Source organism: Tasmannia lanceolata, unplaced genomic scaffold (genome assembly GCF_043159265.1).
Source record: "Tasmannia lanceolata isolate RefF3 unplaced genomic scaffold, GAP_Taslan_0.1 ptg000006l, whole genome shotgun sequence".
NCBI classification, from domain to species: domain Eukaryota; kingdom Viridiplantae; phylum Streptophyta; class Magnoliopsida; order Canellales; family Winteraceae; genus Tasmannia; species Tasmannia lanceolata.
In genome coordinates, this window is record NW_027518683.1 from 39,660,828 (window position 1) to 39,687,591 (window position 26,764).

The 26,764-nt window shown below is 38.2% G+C and overlaps 1 protein-coding gene and 1 pseudogene across 2 annotated transcripts; both read left to right on the top strand.

The window, feature by feature from the left end:
* Nucleotides 1-348: 348 nt before the first annotated feature.
* On the top strand, nt 349-10,080 carry LOC143878989 (putative zinc transporter At3g08650; annotated as a pseudogene). The gene is made up of 5 exons (XR_013251111.1): nt 349-640; nt 8,085-8,220; nt 8,414-8,511; nt 9,047-9,318; nt 9,351-10,080. The product of XR_013251111.1 is annotated as a putative zinc transporter At3g08650 (transcript).
* Nucleotides 10,081-15,132: 5,052 nt separating this feature from the next.
* On the top strand, nt 15,133-25,046 carry LOC143878595 (B3 domain-containing protein Os05g0481400-like). Its single transcript, XM_077380868.1, has 7 exons — nt 15,133-15,260; nt 18,318-18,383; nt 18,811-18,909; nt 20,630-20,661; nt 20,739-20,898; nt 20,997-21,203; nt 24,719-25,046. The coding sequence occupies exons 1-7, from the start codon at nt 15,183-15,185 to the stop codon at nt 24,920-24,922; spliced, it is 846 nt and encodes a 281-aa protein (XP_077236983.1). The 5' UTR covers nt 15,133-15,182; the 3' UTR covers nt 24,923-25,046.
* Nucleotides 25,047-26,764: the final 1,718 nt, after the last annotated feature.

Consider the following 26,764-nt stretch of genomic DNA (forward strand, 5'->3'; position numbering starts at 1 on the left):
CAGGTATTGTAGCGGTACTATAACGGGTACTGTAACAGGTACTGTAGTGGGTTACTGTAGCAGAGAGTGAAGGAGAGGAGATGGGAGGAGGAAGGGGGCTTGCAAGGTGGTCCCTAGGGCCTCAAACCCTATGGCTCTAATACCATTTTAGAAGCCACCAAAGAAGGAGAGAGAAAGAGGAAGAAGAAAAAGAGTGAGTTAGGTATCCTCCCCCTCACTTATGTAATTATAGGAAAGAGAACATACAAAAGACTACTATGCCCTTATGACTAAAATACACACCTGCACACACTTCTAACATTCACTAACAAAGATTTGAAGGTACTTACAGCTATCATCCTTCTTCCTATGTTGTTCCTTGAACAATATGGTTAAGTGAGCATGTTGGACACAAAAGGTGCTGATGCAAGTAACGTGGTTCTTGTCATTTGGATAATGACTCTCCATTCGTTTGGTGAGGGCTCGGGTGTTGGAGTCTCTTTCGCTGGCTCAAAAGTATTTTCCCAAGGTCTTTTAGTAACCTTGGCTATAACTGTGCATAACATTCCAGAAGGATTAGCCGTGAGTATGGTTCTTGTGTCAAGAGGAGTTTCTCCGCATAATTTCAATGCTGTGGAGTATGATTACATCTTTGCCCCAGGTAACGCCTGATAGGTTATTACTATTGTTTTTCTTGTTTGCAACTTCTACTACATCATCAAAGTTGATGCTTTGTGCTTCCCTGAGGGTAACTTGGCTTGAGGGAGCACCGTATCAACTGATATTTCAAGAATAAAATATAACTCCCTAGGTCTCCACATGGGAGAGGGGTGGGAGGTGTAGATATAATTCTTTGGCATCTTTTCGATCTCTTTCAGCCATCGAAAAGAGTTATAGCTACCGGTTATCCCTTTTGTTACCCAAGCATTTGAATGTAACCCCTTAAAGATGAGTATTTTAGTCATGCCTTTTGCTACATGACAACTGGGATCCCAACTCCAGTCATATGCCTGTATGGCCACCTAGGGACTGATGTGGGGATTTCAATGTGGTGGGCACATTTTTTCTTTCGTCTATATCATCCTGTTCCCCACTTCTTAAAAGAGAGGTCCCGAGTGAGTGAATGTTATATCTCAGTTATCAAAATCTTTGCGTCGAATAAATTCTCCTAACTGAGAGCATTAGGACAAAAAACTCATGGATTGGTATATAAGCTTCCTCCTTGTTGCTTGATGACATGGAAGATCCTAGTGTTAGAAAAATTGATGTGCAAATCTGTAATTTAGGATTCGAGAATACCTTATAACAAATTAATCTCACAACTTGAAGACAGAGATCAATAATACTATTTTCTGCAATAATAATCTGTAAAGGAAAAAGAAATCGTTAGATCACTTATCGAGTTGAGGCACGAAGAATCTTCGCTGTCCTTAAGGCAAATCTCGCCCCCACTATGAATAATCAACGGTGCAGATGGGCGTCTCGGCGTATGCCTCCAGGATACAACAACTCTCGCTCCAGGGGTGTGCACTCACGCAGCCCGGATGCCTAAGAACTCGCTTATATTTGCCAAAAGCCTTGAGCAGAAAACCAGAGAAGAGAAAGAGCAGAAGAAGAATCCGTCAAGGATTTCTTTCTGTTTTCTCTAAAACCGATTTATATAGAAAGTTAATCGACACGTTAGGGTGAAACGTCGCACTCTTTTAGTGCGTGAGAGACGTTTTCCAAACGGTCACTAAACCACGATTAAGGAATCTCAAACGGTAAAAAAAGAGCTAAAACAAAATTAAATAAATTCTTGACCGTTAAAAGGAAAAAATAAATAAAGAAAAAGAAAAGCCTTAGGTCCACGCGCGCGGCCGGCCGCACCGGGCCGGGCGGCCCGCGTGTGTGGTAAGATCAAAAGCCCACCGGACCCAAGTGGGCAATCCGTGCGCGTAGGATCCCCATGACCTCTTGCTTATTACAAGGTTAAGAGAGTGAAAGTATATATATGGCCACTCTCATACTCTCACACTTCCCATCTAGGACTAAAGTTTTCTCATGACTTTAGTCTTTTGGAGGGAAGCCCAAAAGCATACATATAAAGACTAAAAACACCCCATTGTAAGTTTGAATTACAAAAAGACTTTTTTTTTCACAGAAAAAGTCAACAATCCCCCACTAATTCAAAATTACAAGAAATAAATAAATCATAAATGTAAATAGATTTGATCAAGGCAAGATGTGTTATGCATCAGTAGAGGTGTCTTTTGGACTTGAACCTTTACTTAGTGTAGGTATATCGAGTTTCTCAAGTACTCGGTGAACATACGTCTTGAAGCAAGCACTTTTAGTAATAAACTGAGACAACATACCACACACACAACACAGAAGGCATAAGCAAGTTCATACGGTGTTGCACTTTTCGGCCATGTGCTATGTCCTGTTTTCATGAGCGCTCTAGAGAAATTAGCCCATTCTCATAGGAATCGACCACACTTCCACACTCATATAGGTGTATCTATCAGGAGTGCCCTGTAACTATGCACCCCACTGACAATCAGCTAGTCAGCTAGTTAGCTATAGATAACATTAAGAGTCCTACAACTCATCCTCTTTTTGTTACAGGTTGCACCCACATCATAGGGATAGGCTTAATGAACTTAATTCACATTCAACTTGGTGCAAAACAGATCACTCAAATAACTTGTTTTTCCCATTGAACCTACTTCTTGGGATCTCCAGTCAGATAGGTTGAGTTCCTGTTATAGGTGATCTAAACAGTGGGCTTCAACCCCATCCCCCTCGATGTGCTCATGACTAAATTTTTATTTAGTCCTTTTGTAAGACAATCTGATATATTATCACTTGATTTTATATAATCAATGGTTATCACTCAATTCTTTAACAACTGTCTTATGGAGTTATGCCTCCGACGAATGTGTCGGGATTTACCATTGTATACATTATTACCTGCTCTTCCAATAGCAGCTTGACAATCACAGCGGATTGTAATACCCGGTACTGGGTTATTCCAAAATGGAATATCAGTCAGAAGGTTTCTAAGCCATTCAGCTTCCTCACTTGCTTTCTCTAAAGCAATAAACTCAGACTCCATAGTTGATCTGGCTATACACGTTTGCTTGGTTGATTTCCAAGACACTGCTGCACTTCCTAGAGTGAGCCACTCCTTGATCTCAAATCCAGATACCCAATTTGCATCGCTATACCCTTATAGTACAACACGATTTTAGTGAAATGCAAACCATAGTCTATGGTTCCTTTAAGATATTTCAATACTTTAATTAGAGCTTCCCAGTGATCACTACCAGGGTTACTGGTATAGCTACTGAGTCTACCCACTGCATAGGCTATGTCTGGCCTAGTGCAGTTCATCAAATACATTAGACTCCCTATAACTCTAGAGTATTCAAGTGGATTTACTCCACTTCCTTTATTCTTACATAATCTTATACTAGAATCATATGGGGTAGCCACAGGTTTACAATTAAATTGATTAAACCGTCTAAGAATTTTTTCTACATAATGAGACTGAGATAGAATTATTTCTTCTGGGTTTCTTTTAATTTTGATACCCAGGATTACATCTGCCTTTCCCAGATCTTTCTTATCAAAATTATTTGATAAAATTTTTTTAGTGTCTTTAATTACACTAAATATCTGTTCTGATGATTAACATATCATCTACATACAGACAAACAATAACACCACTATCCTCACTAAATTTGCTGTATACACACTTATCTGATTCATTTATTATGAATCCATTTGATAGCATCACACTATCAAACTTCTCATGCCATTGTTTTGGGGCTTGTTTCAAACCATATAGAGATTTTATAAGTTTACACACCTTTTGCTCTTGGCCTTGTATTACAAAGCCTTCAGGTTGATCCATATAGATCTCCTCATCTAATTCACCATTCAAAAATGCAGTTTTGACATCCATTTGATGGATTTCCAGGTTATAGATTGCAGCTATGTCAATTAAAATTCTTATTGTAGTTATCCTGGTTACAGGTGAATAGGTGTCAAATAAGTCCATTCCTTCTTTTTGCTTGAACCCTTTAGCTACTAATCTAGCTTTATATTTATCTATAGTTCCATCAGTTTTTAATTTCTTCCTAAAGATCCACTTGCAACCAATAGGTTTGCAACCAGGAGGTAGATCTGTCAAGATCCATGTCCCATTACTCAAAATGGAGTCTATTTCACTCTTGACAGCTTCTTTCCAAAATGAAGAATCTGGAAGGTACATTGCCTCTTTATATGTCTTTGGATCTCCTTCTAGAAGATAGGCAATGAACTCTGGACCAATGTTTTTCTCTACTCTTGCCCTTTTACTTCTTCTAGGCTCTACTGATTCTTCAGACACTAGATGATCTTTATATATAGATTCAAAGGGTCTTTTAATTGTGTTCTCACTTAGACTAGTCTTATAAGGGAATAAGGTTTCAAAGAATTCAGCATCTCTGGATTCTATTATGGTGTTAGGTTGCATATCAACATGATCTGACCTATAAATCAAGAACCTATATGCACTACTGTTTTGTGCATATCCAATGAATGCACAATCAACAGTCTTAGGACCTAACTTAGTACTCTTAGGATCTGGAATCCTAACTTTAGCTAAGCACCCCCACACTTTAAGGTATTTAAAATGTGGTTTTCTATTCTTCCATAACTCGTAAGGAGTTTTGTCAGAATCTTTAAAAGATATCTTGTTCAGAATATAACAAGCAGAGAGAAGAGCCTCTCCCCATAAATTTTGAGGTAATCCTGAACTTCCTAACATAGAATTTACCATGTTCATTAGAGTTCTGTTTTTACGTTCAACAACTCCATTTTGCTGTGGAGAGTATGGTGCAGTAACTTGATGTATTATGCCTTAGTTTTCACAAAATTCACTAAAAGCATTAGAAGTGTATTCACCACCTCTATCAGATCTTAACATTTTTATCTTCTTTTGTAACTGATTTTCTACTTCAGTTTTATATGTAATGAATTTATCAAAAGATTCATTTTTATTTCTAATAAGATAAACAGTACAATATCTAGAGAAATCATCTATAAATGTAATAAAATACCTTTTACCTCCTCTAGATAAAACATTGTTAAAGTCGCATACATTACTGTGAATTAAATTTAATAGTTCTGTTTTTCTTTCTTCTACTTTGTGAAAATGCTTCTTAGAGTACTTTGATTGCACACATACTTCACATTTCTCTACTACTTGATCACTTTTAGGAATTAAACCTATAGTCATCATTTTCTTTAAAGATGCATAGTTAACATAACCTAGTCTACCATGCCATAAACAAGAAGAATCAGTAATATAAACAGAAGAAGATGAAGCTTTATTCATAATGTTCTCAGTTACATTCAGTTTGAATAAACCTTCACTAGAGTAACCCTTTCCCACAAATTCACCACTTTTAGTGATTACAAGTTTATCAGCCTCAAAAACCAGTTTAAAACCTTTCTTGATCAGAAGTGACCCAGACACCAGATTCTTTCTTATATCTGGTACATGAAGAACATCACAGAGCTTCAGAACTTTTTCAGATGTAAGCTTCAACAGCACTGTTCCTTTACCCGTCACAACAGATGAGGACGAGTTTCTCATGAAAAGCTGCTCTCCATCCCCTATAAGCTCGTAGGAAGAAAATACACTTCTGTCACTACAGATGTGTCTGGTGGCACCAGTGTCCACCCACCAGTCCTTCACGTTACTAACCAGGTTCACTTCAGATACTACGGCCGACAGATATTGATCTTCAGCCACATTAGCCTGAGGCGCATTGTTTCCTTAAGGGTTTTTCTTCTTATCATTTTTCCGACAGTTTTTTAGCATAGTGACCTGCTTTCCCACACACAAAGCAGTTACTCTTCTTTTTCTTGAAATCCTTATTATTTTTCTTGAAATGACCTTTTCCTGATCCAGATGCAGGTTTATAAGAAGTTTTCTTTCCAGATGAAGATTCAGTGAGATTTGCCTAGAGTTAAACTCATAGGCCTTAGATTTCTGTTTTCTGAAATGATTTTCATCTTCAGTTCTAAGATAAACAAACAAGTCTTGAAGAGAAAAATCATTTCTGTCATGCAATAATGTGTCTTGGAATTTCTCCCATGAAGGTGGTAGTTTTTCAATAATTGCACCAATTTGTATCTGTTCTTCTATTTTGATTCCTCTAGCAAGAATGTCAAAAACAATCAACTGGATCTCATTCACTTGATCCATAATGGATTTTCCATCTACCATCTGATATCGAAAATATTTTCCAATTAGAAGTTTCTTAGAACCCGCTACTTCGACTAGGTATTTCTTTTCTAGAGTTTCCCACAACACTTTTGCAGACTCAATTCTAAAAAATACATCAAACAATTGATTACTGAGACAACTCAGTATATGACCTTTACAGAGATAATTATCTCTTTTTCTTTTCTCAGTGAGATGTGTTCTAGCAGGTTCTTCCTCATCAGGTAATGAGTCAGGATCATTCAAGATATAGTCTAGGTTTAGAAAAGTCAGAAAGAATCGCATTTTTTCCTGCCATCTACCGAAATCCGATCCGTCAAATTTCTCCGGTTTTTCGGTTTGGGAAGCCATGATGATTAATTTCCAATAATCGAAATCCCAAAAATTACAGATCACAGATCGAGGATTTGCCTTAAGATTGTTAGAAAAATTGATGTGCAAATCTGTAATTTAGGATTCGAGAATACCTTATAACAAATTAATCTCACAACTTGAAGACAGAGATCAATAATACTATTTTCTGCAATAATAATCTGTAAAGGAAAAAGAAATCGTTAGATCACTTATCGAGTTGAGGCACGAAGAATCTTCGCTGTCCTTAAGGCAAATCTCGCCTCCACTATGACGAATCAATGGTGTAGATGGGCGTCTCGGCGTATGCCTCCAGGATACAACAACTCTCGCTCCAGGGGTGTGCACTCACGCAGCCCGGATGCCTAAGAACTCGCTTATATTTGCCAAAAGCCTTGAGCAGAAAACCAGAGAGAAAACCAGAGAAGAGAAAGAGCAGAAGAAGAATCCGTCAAGGATCTCTTTCTGTTTTCTCTAAAACCGATTTATATAGAAAGTTAATCGACACGTTAGGGTGAAACGTCGCACTCTTTTAGTGCGTGAGAGACGTTTTCCAAACGGTCACTAAACCATGATTAAGGAATCTCAAACGGTAAAAAAAGAGTTAAAACAAAATTAAATAAATTCTTGACCGTTAAAAGGAAAAAATAAATAAAGAAAAAGAAAAGCCTTAGGTCCACGCGCGCGGCCGGCCGCGCCGGGCCGGGCGGCCCGCGTGTGTGGTAAGATCAAAAGCCCACCGGACCCAAGTGGGCGATTCGTGCGCGTAGGATCCCCATGACCTCTTGCTTATTACAAGGTTAAGAGAGTGAAAGTATATATATGGCCACTCTCATACTCTCACACTTCCCATCTAGGACTAAAGTTTTCTCATGACTTTAGTCTTTTGGAGGGAGGCCCAAAAGCATACATATAAAGACTAAAAACACCCCATTGTAAGTTTGAATTACAAAAAGACTTTTTTTTTTTCACATAAAAAGTCACACCTGGTGTGGTGCTCATCCCATATCCTGTCTTGAAATATCAACCAAGGTGAATAAGCAGCCGGCGTTGGCAGTCCTTACTGCCTTTTGCTATGAAAAGGCTATCAAAATCTGTACATGGGTAAATTGAGTTAAAATGATCTGCTGAATTGTTTAGCCCACCTCAATTGTGAAATAATCCTTGTCTTGCCAACTCGAGACAGAATCCCACAATTCGTGATGGATGTTTTGGATCCCTATAAAATGGTGATTGCAATCTGTATTGAGTTTCCTTTCAGTATTAGGCATGTATTTCTTTCCCGCGGTCTTGTGGTCAAGTTGTGGGTTTATGTGATCTTCAACAAAATAATTGATTTGAGCCAAAGGACTTGATTGGTGGTTTCTGTTGGAGAAATGGAATCTTCCCTCCTAATTATGATCTGTTAAAATTTCATTATCATGTTTTCTATTTAGCTATGTTATATCCACATTTCATCAACTTGACAACATTTTTTTTTCTGTTAATGTAGCCCATTGTGGCTGTTCCCTTATTCATATGTGAGGATGCCTTCCACAAGTTCCTTCCTTTCTGTAAGGGATTTGCGGCTGGGTGTATGATCTGGAATCTGGATGGTAATAGCGGAGGTCCTCTTAGATGGGTTCAAGGTAATAAATCAGTTAATTTTCATTCATGCCACTAATGTGAACGTCTTTTTAAGGGACTAACGGAACCCAACAGCCCTGGCCTAGTGATTAGTACCTATGGTTGTTCAGCCGAAATTCATTCTACCCTGATTTTACTGAAGAGAGATGAAATACATGCCTTTGTGCATTTGATATGACTTTCCTTTATTTTCAGGAAGTCTCTCCATCTCAAGTTGCATCTGCAGCGACACTTCATGTAGCTGTTATGGAAACTCCTAGTGCAGTGCTCCAGACTTTCAGCTGTGGCTATAGGTGAGCTCTTGCTTCTCGTGCAACAAATTTGCACTAATCATTTTGTTTTCTGCTATATTTCCCTGTGAGCAATGTGATAATGACTCTCCATCTCTTTTTAATTTTTTTTTGTGTTGGGCATTCTTCAACAATATTCATTTATCCTTGTTTTATTGGAAAAAGCATCATTGTCCTCCGCATTACCAAATTAGGGTCTCCATTAAACTGTTAGGTCCCTTGCTTTTTGAAAATTATTAGTGCAGTGGACCCACCAATTTGGTCGTCCAGTAGACTTAGCCTTATAACAGGCCTCTTGTTTAGAGAGTTTTTATTGTATTGTGGATCCAAATTGGCGGGTTCCATCATTTTCCATCACCGATAGTGCTGTGGGTCCACTAATTTTGGTCAAATGGCAGAGATTACCAAAGCAGGCTTCAAACATAATAGTTTTAAACAGTTCTATTTGTGTTTCTATCTGTGTTAGTATGCATTTGTTCATGTTATGATTTCATTTATATTTGTAGGAAACTTATATTGGTTCCTGCTTGTATGGCAGCTCGGAGGACGCCTCTGGCTTCTTCATACTCATTGCCTTCGCCCTTGCCTTTCGATTCCAGCACTCTCTCCTCACCGGGGCAGCTTCCAGCATTGCCTTCGTCCTCTCTGAGTGGCGACCTCTACAACTAATCACGTCTTCAAAAATTGGTTTCTTTGCCATGTTACCACTGCTCGCTGCAGGTTCAGCATTCTTCCATTTCTCAACCTCTAGCATCTTGAGACTGGCAAGCCAAAAGAAGGCCTCCGTCAATGACTTATCATCATCCTCAGGTCTTTCTTATCATCATCCTCAGGTCTTTCAGTAAGTGCTTTCACCCTCCAGTCATTCTTCGCCTGTGGGGCAGTTGCCCTACATGCTTTGGCAGAGGGACTTGCACTTGGTGTGGCTGCACCAAAAGCTTACGGACTCAGAAGGCACATGGTCCTGCAAGTCTCTCTTCACGGGCTCCCACGAGGTGCAGCCGTGGTGAGCTGCATATTCGAGGCTACTGATAGTTGGCGTGGGGCCCTTGCTGCCGCGGCACTGACTGGCTTTGGGGGCCCGGCCTCTGCCATTGGGGCGATTCTTGCTGGAATTGACTAGTGGGCTGGACCATTGGATGGTCTTTGCATGTGGGGCATTGCTTCCAAGCTTTGGGAACATATTCAGGGGGGCAGTTAAGTTGGATGCTCGGAGGAGCATTTATGGGCTCGTGATGGGGTTGGTTCTCACCGGTGTTTGTCTGACATTTACCAGGTTAGTTTGCTTGCGCACACCCTACTGCAATTCTGTGCCGGAGGCTGTCACATGATTTTGTATGATTTCAAATCGAATGCGGTCTCCAGCCATTGTTACCAGTCTAACTTTCACAGGTACTGCCACATCAACAGTTTGAAATTTCTCAAGTGTGTAAGCTAAGTAGACAGATGATTTGTAAGAGAAATTTGAAAAGGATGTGAAAGAAAATCCTTTTCCATATGTTACATAAAAAGTTCAATAAAATTAGAAAAAACTCAGTTTGAGCTTTCACTATTTCTGAAGTGGTGGCATTCAAAATGATTAGCATAAGATAGGTTTGACAAAGGTTTCGTCTAAATTTATATATCTAATTGTAGTCAGTTCTCAAACTCTTATTTAATTGGGTGGTTGAATTCAAATAGCTATTAAACAATGATTTTGGTTTACTGCAGCCGCAATTTTGCTTTGCTAGAGCTGTCAACATGTTCTAGCTAGTTCGTCTAATTGGAAGAATTTGTTATGGGCTACTGATATTTGCACTAACATGTTCTAACTCGGTCGTCTAATAGGTTTCTGGGAATATTTTTTGGAATTGTAATAACTTTTGACAGCTGGTTAAATAAAAAAGACAAGTGAGTTTTTCTCATTAACAAAACATTTGTTTGATGGGTAAGCTGGGGTTGACAGGACTCCTACCAATGTATTAAATGAGAAGAATGCTACAATCGAATGAACTTTCCGCCTTCACTATCTTTTGTTACAACATGCAGAAGTGGGAGCGGAGTAATAGGAAGAGGGATCCCTCTCCTCTGCACGGGCAATCTGTTCTGCATTAGTATGTCGCTGCATTTTCTTCTATCCATAAACGGGTGACTTTCCAATTTGAAGTTTCTCAAGTTCTCTTTTATCTTGGTGAGGGGTTGGATTTTATTCCATGGGCAGCTGTAGATTCTGTCTATTCGTTGGCTGCTATTAGGCCGTGTTTGGATACCTCATGTTTTTGTATTTGGATTTGAGTTTTGGATACAAAATACAAAATACATCTATCATCCTCATGCTCATGTTGTGTGTGTGTGTGTGTGTGTGTGTGAGAGAGAGAGAGAGAGAGAGAGAGAGAGAGAGAGAGAGAGAGCGAGAGAGGGGGAGGGGGGTGTTGTATTGCAGAACATATTTGCAAATCGGATTTTTTTTTCACTGATGTAGCTGATTTGGAAATCGAAGGGTCTGATCTAGTTCCAAATCTCAACTGCGTGAGGAACCCAAATCTAAATCTTGTGGGTATCCAAACGTGGCCTAAGGGAATTCGATTCTATCTAAATTTTCTCCTCACATCTCCTTAGCTAACCCAATCCCTTGTAAGACCTCATTCATTTCCTAGGCAAAAGTTTCTTCTCTTTCTACATTTCTAGGATTGGATCTTGTGAGTCTCGAATTAGCCTCCAAGTGCTGCACCATCCTTTTCTAGCGACACATCAATATTATTGGGTTTGATCCAACTACATTCTTTTTTAATTTCCTGGGCCATTACAAGAATGCAGCCGAAGGTCATTATAGCCTTGTTGTTTCTTTCGGAGTCCTAATCATATAGCTTTAAGTGGTGCATTCTGCTTTTGATTTCCATAAGGATATGTTGCAAGACGTCCTTTTTATGTGCCAGATATTCTTTTCAAAGATCCATAAGTTTCTCTCCCACTAGATATTGTAGATGACCGCTGCAATAGCAATCTTCATGGCTTTCAAAGCCTGCCCTCTACCGGTGAAGTTGCTCCTTATCCAAACTTGCTCATCCTTTATAGTTTTGGGAGGCTTTGTCGCTGGTCGAACCTCCATAGAAGTCAGAAGAGATCTCCAAATCCAAGTGGAATAGGAGCATGCAAAGAACAGGTGATCCAATAATTCCGGCTCGGATTTTAACAAAGCCTATGCTTTCTCTTATATAATGAAGTCGGTCGCTTGTTTCAATTTTCCCTGGATGCCTAGCCACGTGGTGACAGAGTGATTGGGAATATGGCCTGCAAACCAAAGGGTTTTGGACCACGGTTGAGATCGATGCTTAACTCGAGATTTCTCCCAGGCACTTTTAGTTGTGAAGTTGCCATCTTTTGCTGGCTTCCAAACTGTTTGATTTTCTTTGTGCTGGTGATATGAGAGCTTTGGTGATTATGTGATTTGCTTCCTTAAGGGATGGTTTTTCAAACACCTCATCCCATTCTCCCTGATGTTGTAGTTGATCAAGGCGTAAGTTTCTAGTGAGGGTACGAGCACAATCTGGGTTTTCAAGGCGTAAGTTGGTCAAGCACAATCTGGTTCAAAGGGGCCATCCCCAAGCACTCCATTGTTAGATGGAAAGCAATCATCAACAAAAACTAAGCACTATGGACAGATTGCCGTTCCTCAATTCTGATCATAATCGGAGATGTATCCTGTGTTCCGCTGAACCTGAAACGGTAAACCATCTATTCTTCAATTGTGGCTTTTCATTGTGGGTATGGAGATCAATATTACGGAGAATTGGTAGTAGGAGAAGACCTAACAGAACCCTAATAGATGAAGAGCAGTGGATCCGAGAAAACTTCAGGGGAGAAGGTCAAAGAACAGCGGCAATAAAATACGGATTTCAGGCTACCATATATCATATATGGAGGAACAGAAATAGCAGAATAGTTGAAAATAAATTGAACCACGTGACCCAGATCCTCCGTCACATTATCCAGGAGATCAAAGTCAAGGTCAATGGTGACAACCACCGAGACATTCTGAATGATACAAACAGAAAGGCTGCTCAACTATTCGGATATCTGCTAAGCAATGTTCATGGCACAAACCAGAGGCTGAGGAATTTAAACTGAATTCTGATGCGTCTTTGGAACGGGGATGGCGCGGGAATGGGAGGCATTCTCAGAAACAATGAAGGTATGGTAGTTGGGTTATATTCTGTTGAGACAATTAAAGAAGGCATTCATATCCTCGAAATGAAGGCCATCTTAAATGGTATCGAATTGGCCATTGCCAAAGAAATCAATGTTGTATGGATTGAGGCCGATTCGAAACTCGCAGTAAACATTAAAAATCAATGCACTGATCCGCCATGGAAGGTGATCCCTCTTCTCCATGCTATAAAAAGTTAAAAACCACTCTTCAGCAGTTCCAATCGTGGAGATTATCCCACTGTTGGAGAGAAGGAAACGCCCCAGCTGACTTTTTGTCCAAAAGAGCATGTCCCTGTAAGGGAAATGATATAGTCCCATTCCTAATGCCACCATTACTGCTAGACTTGTTACAGCAGGATAGGAAAGGATTCATTTTTTGGCGCATGTAATTTTTGTTTCTTTTTTGGCCATTTGTTGCCTATTTGTACATTCCTTTTTCTTTATTGAATCTGGTGGGGGTCTCGCCTAACCCCAGCTTACTCATAAAAAAAAAAAAAAGTTTCTAGTGAGGGTACTGTCCACTGGTCCTTCAGAGATTTGCAAGCTTATAGATTCATCCGGGTGCCAAGGCTGAGTCCAAAAGTCGATTCCTTTGCCATTTCCTATCATTTAGCAGATGTACTGCTTGGTCTCTTCTCTGACTTGGAAGATGCTTCTGGTGCCCCCAAGATGGAACTAGGGGGAGTATTTATAACCCCGAAATTTCGGCCTTCGATATACTTCTTGTGGACCCAATCAATCCAAGAGGTATTCCTGCCTTTAACTTTGTGCTATAGCTGTTTGAGTTGGGATGCCTTATTTATATATATCTTCAAGTGGTATGATACCAAGGCCTACATCTTTGGGGCGGCAGACTGTACCGCAAAGACTTTCCTACGAAATGGGGTGTTTTTTTCTCTTTGTATCGCACCCATCCACATGAAGTCTCTGAAGAATCTCTCGGTTGTAGCCAAGATCCCTTTGGGGATGTTGAAAGCTGACGACCAAAATAGCTGGTAAGAGTTGAGAACTGTCTTCACTAACTCAACTCTCCCCGCTCTTGTGAAGTGCCAATTGTTCCATGTGCTGATCCGTGTCCCGATTTTCCCAATTAGTAGTTGGCAGTCACTTGTTGTCAACCTTGAGTTGAAAAGGGTACGGTAAGCCCTAGGTATCTCTTAGGAAAGGTTCCTTCTGTCATGCCAAGTATGGTCATAGTCTGCTCTTTTTGTGTTGGGTCCACTCTTGTAAAGAAGACTTCACTCTTTTGAATATTCGCTATCAATCCTGTGATATCGGCAAATTTACTCAAACAATCTAGGATGCCTTGAGTAGACTTCAAATCAGTTGGAGCGAAAAGCATCAAATCATCAACAAATTACAAATGCATGAAAGAGTGTACATTGAGAGTTTACAAATTACAAATGCCTTGAGTAGACCAAGATGAAGGTGGGGTTGCGAATACATTGAGAGAGCCCGCACCAAGTTTCAGTAGACCGTTGTTTTCCCATGAATGCTAGCAGAGTGCTTGTATTGACATTATTAAAAGCTCTTGAGACTTGAGAGATCCACTTTAAGTCACATTCCTGGCTTCAATCCCTCGAGGTGGACTCATTATCAAAAACATGGTTGTCCAAATATCAATCACCTTTGTTATAAACCTCCTTCCTTATCCTCGTCCCTCATTAGGCCCTGCTTGTTTGGCTTTAAGATTATGAGAATCGATCGTCCAATTATTGGACTCAAATGTAAATGTAATTTTGGGTCTAATAATCGGTTAAGCACTCACAATTGGTTGCCATAATCTAAGACAAACAGGGCATTAATATTATGACGACTGGTTGTGGGCTCACAATCAAGTGTCATAATCTTAAACAAATTGGGCCTCAGCTTTTCTCTTACAATTGGGCCAATGAATATTCCATGAAACTTACATGTTTAGATATTCAACAGTTACATTATTAAGTTTACATTTATAAGATGTTTAATTTAAGAGGAATACTAAATTGGGGCTGCCCATTAGATCCACTTAATCAAAATTTAAGTGACTTTTGCAAGGTGACCTTCACTTTAGCACTCCTCTTAATTTGATAGTCAAAAGAAACTCTACATTTATTAGGTTTTAAATAACCTAGGGGGCTGACCAAGCGTTCATATTATCTATACTACGTACAGAGAGGATGGGAATTGGATATTTTCAGGAGAGAAGCAAAAGAAGACAAAATAAAGGGGGGTGAAACGACCAACTTAAGGGGGTGACAATATCAGCTCAATGAAACAACTCAACAAGGTAGAGCAGGGTATGGGGCCCACCTTGAAGTGTGACGTGGGTCCCATAACACTTACCAACGGAACCAGGGGACCATAAATTCCATGGTCTGCGCGGGCCACTGAGTCGCAGAACCTTACTCATTCAAAAATCAAAACGTTGAAAAGGCGCCATTTCTAAAACCTCTTCAAAAGGGTTTTAGAAGGGGGCATAAACTGATAAACCCCTTGCATTCGGCATGGCCAAGATTAGGAAGAGTAACTCTTACGAAGAAGCTCGAAAGCAAAGACTCCAGGACAACCTTAAGCGCTTTCAGGTCTGTTCACAAAGCAAAAACTCTGCATTTCTCTCTATCTCTAATGTATTTGGTAGAAAGCTTTTGTAATAAGAATAAATGAAGTGATGGACTTTGGCAAGATATATATATGTATTGAATAACCAAAACCTATATGTTATTTTATTCAGAAGTAGTTCTGTGTTTCTTTCCTAGCTTAGTCTAAGAAAAAAATTTGCAAGAAACATACCCAACTCGATACCTTGTGTTGGCTATTGAACTTCTTATTTTATTCAGGGTGGTGAATGATCAAAACCCACATATCATTTGACTGAAATCTTCTGAAATTGAAAGAAACTTAGTGCTCTGTAATTGAAAGAAACTTGCGTGATGTTTCGATTGCAAGAAAAACATTTCGGACAGGAAAAAATTTCTTGGGAAAAACTTTTCTTTCCTTGATTTAGAGGAAACTGATATGATCATGGTTAATTTAGAGGAACTTTATCATAAATTGAAGACCCTTCTATGTAAAAATTGAATAGGGTTGGTTTAAGTTGTCTTTTTTCTTGTGTAAAAAAAGTAGGAAATTTTAGAAATATTTTTCCTTTCCAAACTTTTCCAGAAAATTCATGCAATCCAAGCAGGGCCTTAGTGAAAAGTGTTTTTTTTTTCCTGAAATTTCAGGTTATTGCCAAACTAATTGTACTCGTCTAGATATTTTCTGAGGATAAAATAAAACAAAAATAAAACCCACATATCTTGTTTTGAAGAATAAGTATGTTTATCTTTTGGGAAAAATACAGATACACCCTCTCAACTTTCTGACACATTCAACGATAACCCTATAGTTTCAAAGTCATCAACTACACACCCTGAGGTTTCAATGTGTATAAGGTAGACCCCCTCCGTTGACGGTCCGTCACTTTAACCTGACGGGATGACTCAAACTAACCTGAGTTATTGTTTTGAGGACAGAAATACCCTCCTCACTGGTTTTAAGACATTTGCAGAGGGATTAGGGTTATGTCATTTCCTTCCACCACCAGATCTGCCACCACCGCCATCGTCATCTCCGGCTGCCGTTATCGTCTCCATCTCCGTTTTTGGCAGAGGGGCTTCTCACGTTTTGGGAAAAGGAGGTATGTTAGGGTTTTTGAGAAGTTAGAAGAAGAGAAAGAGAAGCAGGAGGCTTGGCCGGTTCCTGCCACCTTCACCAAACCAGTCGGTTGTCCTCTCCAACCTCCGGCGAGGTTTTCTTCAGCTGTAAAAGTCCTAATTTGGGTGAAGAGGACATTTTCATTAAGATGGGTGGGCATGACAGACATTATCTCGGTTTTGTCCACTTTGAAACTATAAGGTCATCGTTGAATGTGTCAGAAAGTTGAGGGGGTGTAAGTGTATTTTCCCTTATCTTTTTTATAGTCGATTGTTTCTCCTGTCACTGATGATTGATCAGAACAAACTTAATGTTGGATAGAAACTTTTTGCAGTTACTTTAAACTTACATTCTTAGTTGTAAATTTTGTTTCGGTGGCCATTGGAGTGAAATTTTTCTATCATTTTAGTCAAATTTCGTTCGGAACTTTTCGTTCTGGAAAAAAATAGTAAAAAATATGACAAAAATCCCAAAAATTAGAAATTGTTGGAAAAATATAAGAAACAACTAAATGAACCAAATATGTAAAAGATCCATCATTTACTTAAAGGAAAATCACTATTAGTTAGCTGAAGTGTCTGCGTTGACTGTTGACCAGTGTGTTGACGAGTGCCTGGCAAGATGGAAATTTTTTGGTGACCAAATTATGAGATTTATTTTACCAGACTTTTGGGATTTAATAATGTTTGGACATGATAGAATTTATGAATTTTTAAAATTGGAAAAATACATCACTGTTTGGAAGTTAAGATTTTGACCCGACCAATTTTTTTCGAATTTTGTAGTAGAACAGGAGAGTTGACTTTTTATCCATTAGATTTGAGTTTTGAAACTATTTGTAATAGATCCAAATGGGGGGTATTCCGTTATTTACATGTAAATCTTAAGTAAATGGACAATAAAAATGGTAAAGAAGGGGGGAAGAGAACCAAGAAGAGACAAGGAGACTGGAACAAAAACAACTAATGGAACAAATTTCGGACAGAATTCTGGATTTCGGTGAATTTCGTCTGAAATTACCGAAATCGGACAAATCCAGTTTTTGAACGAAACTGGAATGTGTCAGCCATTTCGGCTATTTTGGCCGAAATAAAACGAAATTTACAACAAAACCGGAATGTTTCAGCCATTTCGGCTATTTCGGCCGAAATGAAACGAAATTTACAACTAGGATTTCATTTCTTCTCTAGCCTATTATGCTTAGTGAAATGCTGGAAGAACACTTACATGCTTTCTTTTCTTTTCTTTTCTGAGGTGGCAAAATGACTATGACATGAAGAAAAGAAGATTACAACTTAGGTACTGTTCGTTTCAGATTGTAACAACCGATGGTGAGGGCCCAACCGATTGGGGCCCTCACCAATCGGTTCTCACAATCTGAAACAAACAGGGCCTTACAAGGGGGCAGAGATTGCCCCACAAGCAGAACTTCCCTTTGGGCTCCGAAGTCCGAACTTAGTTAATGTGTCCATAATATCAATAGCTGATTTAGAATCTAAAGTAAAACTAATATCTTACCCCCAAGCATAGATCCCATGTCAGATGAATGAAATGCGCTAATCTCCATGGCCCGGGACAATGGTCCTTTATATAAGAGATCGTTTTTAGTGTGCATGTCTTGTCTTTATGTGTCACTGATGAATATTGAACATGTATCGATTTTCTTGGCTTTCAAATGGAGATGTTTTATATTTACACTTTATAAGTAGATTTCTCTTACAGATATAAAGCTAAAGCCCTGTTCGTTTGAGATTATGATAACCGATGGTGAGGCCCCCAACCAATTATTAGACTCAAATTACATTAATTTTGTGTCCAATAATTGGTTTGGGGCCTCACCATTGGTTATCATAATCTCAAACGAACAGGGCATAAGTGAATATATTGTAGACATTTTAATGTGGTGATTTACTTGTTTGTATTTTTTCTTTCTTAAATTGAAGGATTTGGGAATTTCAAGCATTTCCAAAAGCCTCTTGGCAGTTGAGACTTCTAAGCACAAGTCCCTGGTAAGTTTGAACTCATCCCTCTTTTAAATCTCTGAAGGAATTCAGTTGTTCACAAGCTAAATGCAGTCACAAACATGCTTCATTTGGGTTGGGATTTTTATAAATGTGGCTTATTGGATAGTTGTAATGTCAAATGCGTTCTTTTTTACTCTTGGGTGGGGTGTGGATTTCGGGTTTGAGGGGATGAAGATGATATTGACTCAGATTCAGAGGCAATTCCTCATCTGGTTCACTAAATAATGAAAAATCAATTTATTTAGTCTAATGGGCTTCTTATGGAAGGATTTTGGTGGATTAGCCAAATGCAGTTCATGATTTTTTATGTTGTTTTTAAATCTCAGCCTGTTGCTCATGTAAAAATTTTTCATGTTAGGTCACTTACTGATTTTAAATTTTGTTTTATTTCTTTTTTCTCTTTCAAATATAGCAACGACATGTAAATCACAAATCAAAGACTAGCCTCGAGGTGTTGGAGTTAAGACGCTCTTCACGAGCACGGAATCCAGTTCCTTCTTACCGTGATGATGTAAGAAATATATCTTTTTAATGTCATCAGAAAAGAAATTGCATTTATACTGCGTTTCAGGATATTAATGGCTATAAGAACACATGCTTGGTATAGTATCTATTCTTGCGCTGTACTTTTGGGTTGCCGGCTGCTAGATATGCATGTATATGGATTTATTTATACATAATGGATATAACCAGTGGCTTACAGTGTGCACGATCTGAAACACATGTTTTTGTTGCATGTGTTCATATATAATTTTCGGTATTCACTTCTACCTGCAATCTTCTTTATATTATTTTTCTTCTCACACCATTATGGTTAATGTTATGTGGTTATGAGTACCAAGCATAGTTATAAATTCCGTTCCGTTCCGGCCGAAATGGACCGGAATTCCGGTTCCGGGCTGGAATCCGGAACAGAACGGTCATATATTCCGTTCCAGTCCATTCCAGTCATTCTGGCCGGAATTCCATCGGAATCCAGAATTCCGGACAAAACAGGCGGAATGCGTTGTTTTGTCCGGAATTCCCCAAATCTTGTTTTTTTTCATCTCTTCCTGTTTCCTCTTCTTGGTTATGTCTTCTTCTTCCTTTTTTCTTACTAATATTTACATGTAAAGTCATTTAAGTAAATGAAGATTTACATGTAAATGAGAGAATACCCCCCATTTGGATCTATTAAAAATAGTTTCAAGACCCAAATCTGAAAGGATAAAAAGTCAATTTTCCAATTAGAGTACAAAATTCGAAAAAATGGGTCTAGTCAAAATCTTTACTTCCAAACGATGGGGTATTTTTCTAATTTTAAAAATTCATAATGTCCGGTTAAAAATCTCATAATTTGGTCTCTAAATTTTTTTCATCTAGTCAGTCACTGGTCAACGTAGTGGTCAACACACTGGTCAACACAGGCATTTCAGCTGATAGTGATTTTCCTTTAAGTAAATGTTGGATCTTTTACATATTTTGTTTAATTAATTGTTTCTTATACTTTTCTAACAATTTCTGATTTTTTTTCTTTGATTTTTTTCATATTTTTAACTATTAGAAAAAATTCCCTCGTCGTAGTGGAACGAAAAGTTTCGAACGAAACGCCGAACGAAACATCCCATTCCGGTAGCCAAAACGAAATAGCGAACGAAACCGAATTTATAACTCAGGTACCAAGGTTTTAAATGTTGCTTTCAGTGGAAATTTTGGCCGAAATCATGCAAAACTTTGACAAAAATTTCTGTCTTTTTTTTTTTAAATTTTCACCAAGTGTATAAAATTTCAGTGGAAATTTTCGTGATTTCATTGGAAATCTTTAAATTTCAGTGAAATTTTATAAAATTTCGGTGGAAATATTTAACTTTTCTGTAAAAATTTCGTAAATAAGGGTGAAAAATCGGCTGAAATTTCAGATTTCGGCAAATTTCGGGGAAATCCTGTAAAAATCCGATTCAATGTACTTTTGGTTTCAGTTTGGCCGGAACTGAAATATTTCGGGCAAAATTTAAAACTACGGTGAGTACGATTATTCGAAACAAGCTGGACTACAAAAGTATTCCGGAAATCTTGTACTCATTCCACTGTTGGTTTTAGACGTACATATTCATGTATATATGCTGTTCTGTACGTAGAGCTCATGTTATATCATTCAAATTGCAATTGTTTTACAGTTGATGTTGATTTGACTTGCTAGCCAAACTTATTCAAAGCAAGCCAGACTAAAGTAGTTTTTGAATTTGTAACAGGTTGACAATGAAATTCGATATTCCCGCAGAAGGTTGAATTTAATTTTCTACTTCTTGTCTGTTTGAAGTTCTCCTTGAGTTGCTAATGCTTGTTATTATGGAATTTCAGCTCTGTTAGAAGACTGTCTGTACCAATAAATGCTGCATCTTATGAAGAGCGAGTATACGCCATAAAGTATGCAGAGAAGGTTCAAAGTAATTTAAAATCCGGTAACCCATCTTTCATTAAATCGATGGTTCGATCACATGTGTCTAGTTGTTTTTGGCTGGTAAGTTAGCATTTTATAATGTCATGTACTCACTCCAACTTAGGCGTCGAAGTTCAGATCCTACCAATAAATATGCTTCACTTTGTTATGATTTCAAGGGTCTACCATCTACATTTTGCAAAGACCACCTTCCTTCGCGTGAGCTGAAGATGGTCTTGGAGGATGAGAATGGCTCTGAATATGATGTCATCTACATTGGAAGTAGAACGGGTCTTAGTGGTGGATGGAAAGGTTTCTCCTTGGATCATGGATTGGATGATGGGGATGCCTTGGTTTTTGAATTGAGTGAGCCAGAAAGATTCAAGGTAGTATCTAGCGTTACGTATTTAATTGTTTATTGCTGATGCTTCTGATATTCTATTGCTCCTTTGATTTTATTATTCTCTGGAAGCTATATCATTTCTGTAGCTTTTGGGCATTGTTTAAAAACTCTGACTCAATTGTCAACTGGCTTTGGTCGACTCCTTTTACCTTGGCCGAGTTCCCTTCCAAGTCCGAAGTATGCTATACTAGGTCAATCAAAACTCCTTTGATTTTCCAAGTTAATGAAAAATTGACCACGTCAATTGTCGAATAGCTTGAGTTGTCTCCCTTTTACCTTTGCCCCAGTCTCATCCGAGTTCAAGTTTTGAAACATTGCTTTCAGGCTGAACTACCATAAGCTGTATCCATTTGAACTGTGAACTACTCGTGTCCACGTATGAAATCTTACTTCTGGTAGAATAAAATTAATTGCTTAGAATTTATAATCTATTGGTAGTTGGTGACATATTCTTGTAGCTCATCCCTTTATCTCCCTTATTGGTTGATTTGAATTTAACTAAGTCAGGAATCTTTTGAATAGATGCTATTTTGGTAATTCATCCCAAGCTTATAAAGAAAAGATCCACATGCCAAATAACTTCTCAGAAGACCATTGCTTGATGCAAAATGTAATATTCTGTAGTTGGCGTACAAAAAGAACTATGAATTAACTTCAACACTCCCACTGAATCTGGACTGTGAATATCAAGCATGCCCTACTTTCCAAGAATCCTTTGTAGACAATTTCTAGGAATAGCTTTGGTAAGAATGTCGGTGATATGATCCTCTGATGGCTGCTTGATTGCCACAATAGAGTTTCATGGGACTGTCCACTCTTATTCTAATTTCTGAATAGAATATCCACAAAAGTCCTCAGCTTGCTTTTATAATAGCTTTGTATTCTGCCTTAGCACCTAATCTGACTTAGGGCTGGCAATTTCACCTGAAAAAGCGGGGATCCGCCCCAAACGGAGCGGGGATTCCCCGATTTGAGAGGGGAAGGGGATTTTAAAAATTCCCCGGTGCGGGGAGGGGAAGGGGAAGGGGAAGGTGATAGAGTTGTCCCCGCCCGGTCCCGCCCTGCCCCGTTAATCAATGCCATTTTTTTGTATATTTTTAAGTGTTTTTTTTTTAGGAAAACTACTAGAAACTCTGTGGATCGGCTACAAGATTCCCCCAAACATAAACTTAGCTTGTCTTTTCCTTTTAATTAGCTTCTGAGAGCATTTTGGGAACTATAATAACCTTTTGACAGATGTTGAAATAATAAAGACAAGCTGAGTGTATGCAATTATCAAAAAATCGTAGTGCCAACATCGGTAGCCAAAATAAATTGCATTTTATTATTAAAAGTATGGTATGGCCCGCACCATACGCTGATCCAAACCATCCATTAGATGGGGCACACCCTAAATATGTTGTGCCCCAAAAATCATTTCCATAGGTTGATCCTAACCCTCCGATCTATAGAGGAATAGGATCATTCAGTACCTCTACAGATCGGAGGGTTAGGATCAACCTAAGGAAATGATTTTTTGGGTGCAACCTATTTAGGGTGTGCACCATCTAATGGACTGTTTGGATCATCCTATGGTGCGGGCCATACCTTACTTTTAATAAAGTCAGGAGTGCGATCATCAGAATACAACAGTGCTCATAACATTTCCCAAAATTAATGATCCAAAATGGGGTTTGGATGTTGGGTACTCGAAGTGGCTATGACACCACTTGATCTAAAAACTTATGGGATGGTTGGGATCATCAAAGCGCCGTGGTCTTGGACCAATGGTCTATAAGTATGTTATAGACCAACTTATGGGATGGTTTGCTATCTTCTGAAGAGTAAGAAATATATCTCCTTCGTCTATAAGTATGTTAGTTTATAACATTTTTATATATTGAAATTGCATCAAGTTGATTAGGGACACCCAGCATTAGTGTATCAATGACTAAAGAGGGGTTGATGTTGGGGCGGGGCGGGGAGGGGAAGGGGAATAGATATTCCCCGCGGGGAGGGGAGGGGGATTCCCCACCATCCCCGCAGAGGGGAGGGGAAGGGGTAGGGGACCCCAACATCCGACCCGCCCCGTTGCCAGCCCTATTCTGACTACCAAAACATGTTTCTTAATCTTCAAATTGAATAGATTACCCCCAACAAAGTTGCAATAACCACTCGTAGATCTCCTATCAGTGTGTGGGATTGCTTATGTTTAATCTGCATCAATATATGCATTTATGGTCAAATAAGCCTCTTCTTGGCATTTAAGACTCCTATGCCTAGGGTTCCCTTGAGGTACCATAGGATCCTCTCAACAACTTTTAGGTGTGTGGTCTGATGTGAGTGCTCACCATACTCACAACAAAAACAATGTTAGGGCAAGTGACAGTGGCATAAATAATCGTCCAACCGATGGTCTGGTTCCATGCAGCAATCAGCTTGCTTTGCTCCCAATTTGTCAGTCTCCTGTAATAGATCTAGAACATATTTCCAATTTGGCATGTATTCAACTTGGTTTCGGTATGTGTTTCGAGCGTCATGGAAACATAATCATTTCAGTTTCAGTTAGAAATTTCGTAAGATCATGGAATCATATGGAAACCCATGCAAATAAAGGAAATTTAAGAAAAAACTTCAGGAAATGCTAGAATAAGTGCAAATACACACTTATAAACCATCACATAATTAAGACACCCATGCATAATGGTTTAACAACATCGAAAGCGACGTGTGTTGTTGCCATGGTTGGAAATATGGTAGTGCTGAATAATAGACAGTTATAATTTCAAAGGAGGACTGATAGATATTATTTTATACGTTCATTTATAGTCTTTGACATCAAGTTAAAAAAATAGTAAAATGAAGAGATTGTTGACATTATCAAATTATGGTAGTGCTGATATTAGTCCCTTTTATAAAGCTTAAGAAATAGGGATTATAAGTTTGGTTTTCTTTCCTCTCCCTTTTACCAAACGACGAAGAGAAGGTGAGTCTCTGATTGAAGAAGACGAAGAAATGATTATATACGTGTGATGGCAGCCCATGGTGTGAGGAGCGAGGTGACGATGCTCACAATGGTGGGTGATTTGATGAATCACAAAAATGAGATGAAGATGGAGACAGGGAAGGACAATCGATTAATGCAAGGAAACGACCTTATATGTATCATTTGAGGTGTTTCTTTTGATTTTTGATTTACATCTTTTTTAGAAAAAATCAATAGTATGATGATCACAGGCGCCGTAAATCGTAGCTTTTTTGTTGTGTTTCAAATGTTTAAGCAGAAATGTGTAGCTTCGACCGGCATACAGTACTCCAACGATCCCATTAGAGTTTTGTGTCTGCAAAATCTCTTCCTTTTCCCCTAGTAAATATAGCAAGAAATTTACTGTTAATTCTTAGAGCTTAAATATAAAAAAATGTTGCTAACAGTAGCTTCTTCAGGTCTATTGGTCTTGTCGTGAATGCAATCTACGTTCTACAAGTGACTAGCTCCCTGTTGCAAACATATTATTGCAGGTTTACATAGTCAAAGTATCTGAGTTTTCGAACCAAGATAACAATGGCAATCTCAGAGAGGCAGTAGAAAGTGCAGGTAAATCCAAAAGGACCCACAAAATTGTTGAGAATGGCAAGGGGTCAACCTCTCAGAAGATACAAGTAGAAATTGATGGTTCTAAGAAGCAAGCAAAAAGAGCAGCAAAGCGTACAAAGCAAGAGTAGTAGTGTCAATTGATCTGCCTTTGGTCTTTGGTAGTACAACTGATCTTCCCACCATTATACATAAACTTATTGCTCCCATCACTATCTGCTTTTCCAAAGGATATTTTAAAGGTAGATTTTGTCATTTGATGTGGATGCTGAAAGTTTCTGTGGCCTTATGAGACTAACCTCATATGGACATCAGACACTACTGTTCATTATTGTCTTCATTGCTTCAAATCCACATAGGTTTTTACCACTCACAAATATCTGATTTTTTAAAATACTGTGATTTTATTGTGACATTTTGATAAAAAAAAAATATAGAGATTTTAAAGAAAATATCTTGGTACTTTCATTTTTTCATTTATTATGAAATATCATGATAATTTTATGATATTTTTATGCTACTGATATTGTCACTACCATGTTTTGATAATGGGCGAAACTTACCTCGTCGCTTCAGGAGGTTTTTTTATGCCAAAAGAATGCTTAATATATGAAATAATCATAAAATCCTTTGAGGCAAGATTAATAACTTCAGAAGGCCCTTTGAACTTGACATTCCATGAATAAAACAAACTTCCCTTAATTATTCCATTATTAAACCAAATTTTATTACTTTTAAAAAGGGAAAATCCACAAAAATACTTATGAGATACTTTTTTGAATTTGTCTTTTTTGAATCTTAAAATAGTTAAAGTTGAAGGTTAGATTCAAAGAAATTGAATTTCCAGTTGTTTTCACATTTTATATTGAATTTATGCATTATGTATCATTTTCGGATAAATAATTCATAAAAAAATAAAAAATTATTTAAAATTGTGTGGTGGTATTTTCTATTGCTTTCAGACATTAAGTTGTTATTGGAAACAAAAGTTTGTAAATTTTTTACTTGATTTGATATTTTTCTCATTTTTCACCTTAAAATGGGTTTCTCTTGAAATTTTAACGTTTTTATACCATTTTATTATGAAAAATTTGAATTTCCAATTTTATTTCTAGAACTTGTAGATTTGGCTTAAAATCTTATTTTCAACATCTTTTGCCCAAACCTTATGAAAGAATCCGGATCTCTTTAGATATGACCATTAATCTAATCATGGATCTTACTTACATATATCAAATCATAGCCCTAGCCAAAATTTGACATTTGATCTCCAAGAAATGATCACAAAAGACAAAATTGTACGATCTAGGATGCATAAAATGATCCTACACTATAATCCTAGCAAATATACACCTACCTCTGATTTTTGCTCCTTTGATTTGTAGTAATCTTCAGGAGAATGCCTTGAATGATGATGGTGTTAGAGTATATGCCTTGAAAAGCCAATAGAATGGCATTATATTAATCAATACAGATTTATTTTATGACATGAATGAGTAATTATACTAATAAATGTTTGTGATGTGCTTGTTTATTGACACATGTTCATCCTTAGGTAGCATAGTAGAAAGTCCATGCTCAAAGGATTCACAGATCCAAGGGAGAAAGGAGATATGACATCTTGGTTCTATGTAAGCATTAATGGTTCCTAGTTGGGAAAGAGACTTGACATCTCTTTCTATATACAAGTAGCATCAGTCTTGCTTACATGCACGTGTCGTGAGGTGACTTATCTCATTAATCTGGGTAGTGGACCCTAAGCAAGAAGAGTGGGTGCGACTATTGGATCGCGCAATTGAATCAGATCAAATAAAGATCAACTTGTGAACAAGAGATTATAAAGTTGTTCTTCCAGACAGGACCCTTCACATGTCCTTAGACCTGAGGGATCTTATTGGTCTGTAGGCCCGTTCTAGGGTCTTAGTCTATCTCATAGTGATTCTAGTTTAGAGTCACATTCGGATAGAGCTATA

Excerpts from the sequence above, each read along its gene's own strand:
- LOC143878595 (XM_077380868.1), top strand. The coding sequence starts at position 15,183 with ATGGCCAAGATTAGGAAGAGTAACTCTTACGAAGAAGCTCGAAAGCAA. Across the intron at positions 20,662-20,738 it reads ATTCGATATTCCCGCAGAAG|CTCTGTTAGAAGACTGTCTG; the intron begins GTTGAATTTAAT and ends ATGGAATTTCAG. Across the intron at positions 21,204-24,718 it reads GTGAGCCAGAAAGATTCAAG|GTTTACATAGTCAAAGTATC; the intron begins GTAGTATCTAGC and ends ATATTATTGCAG.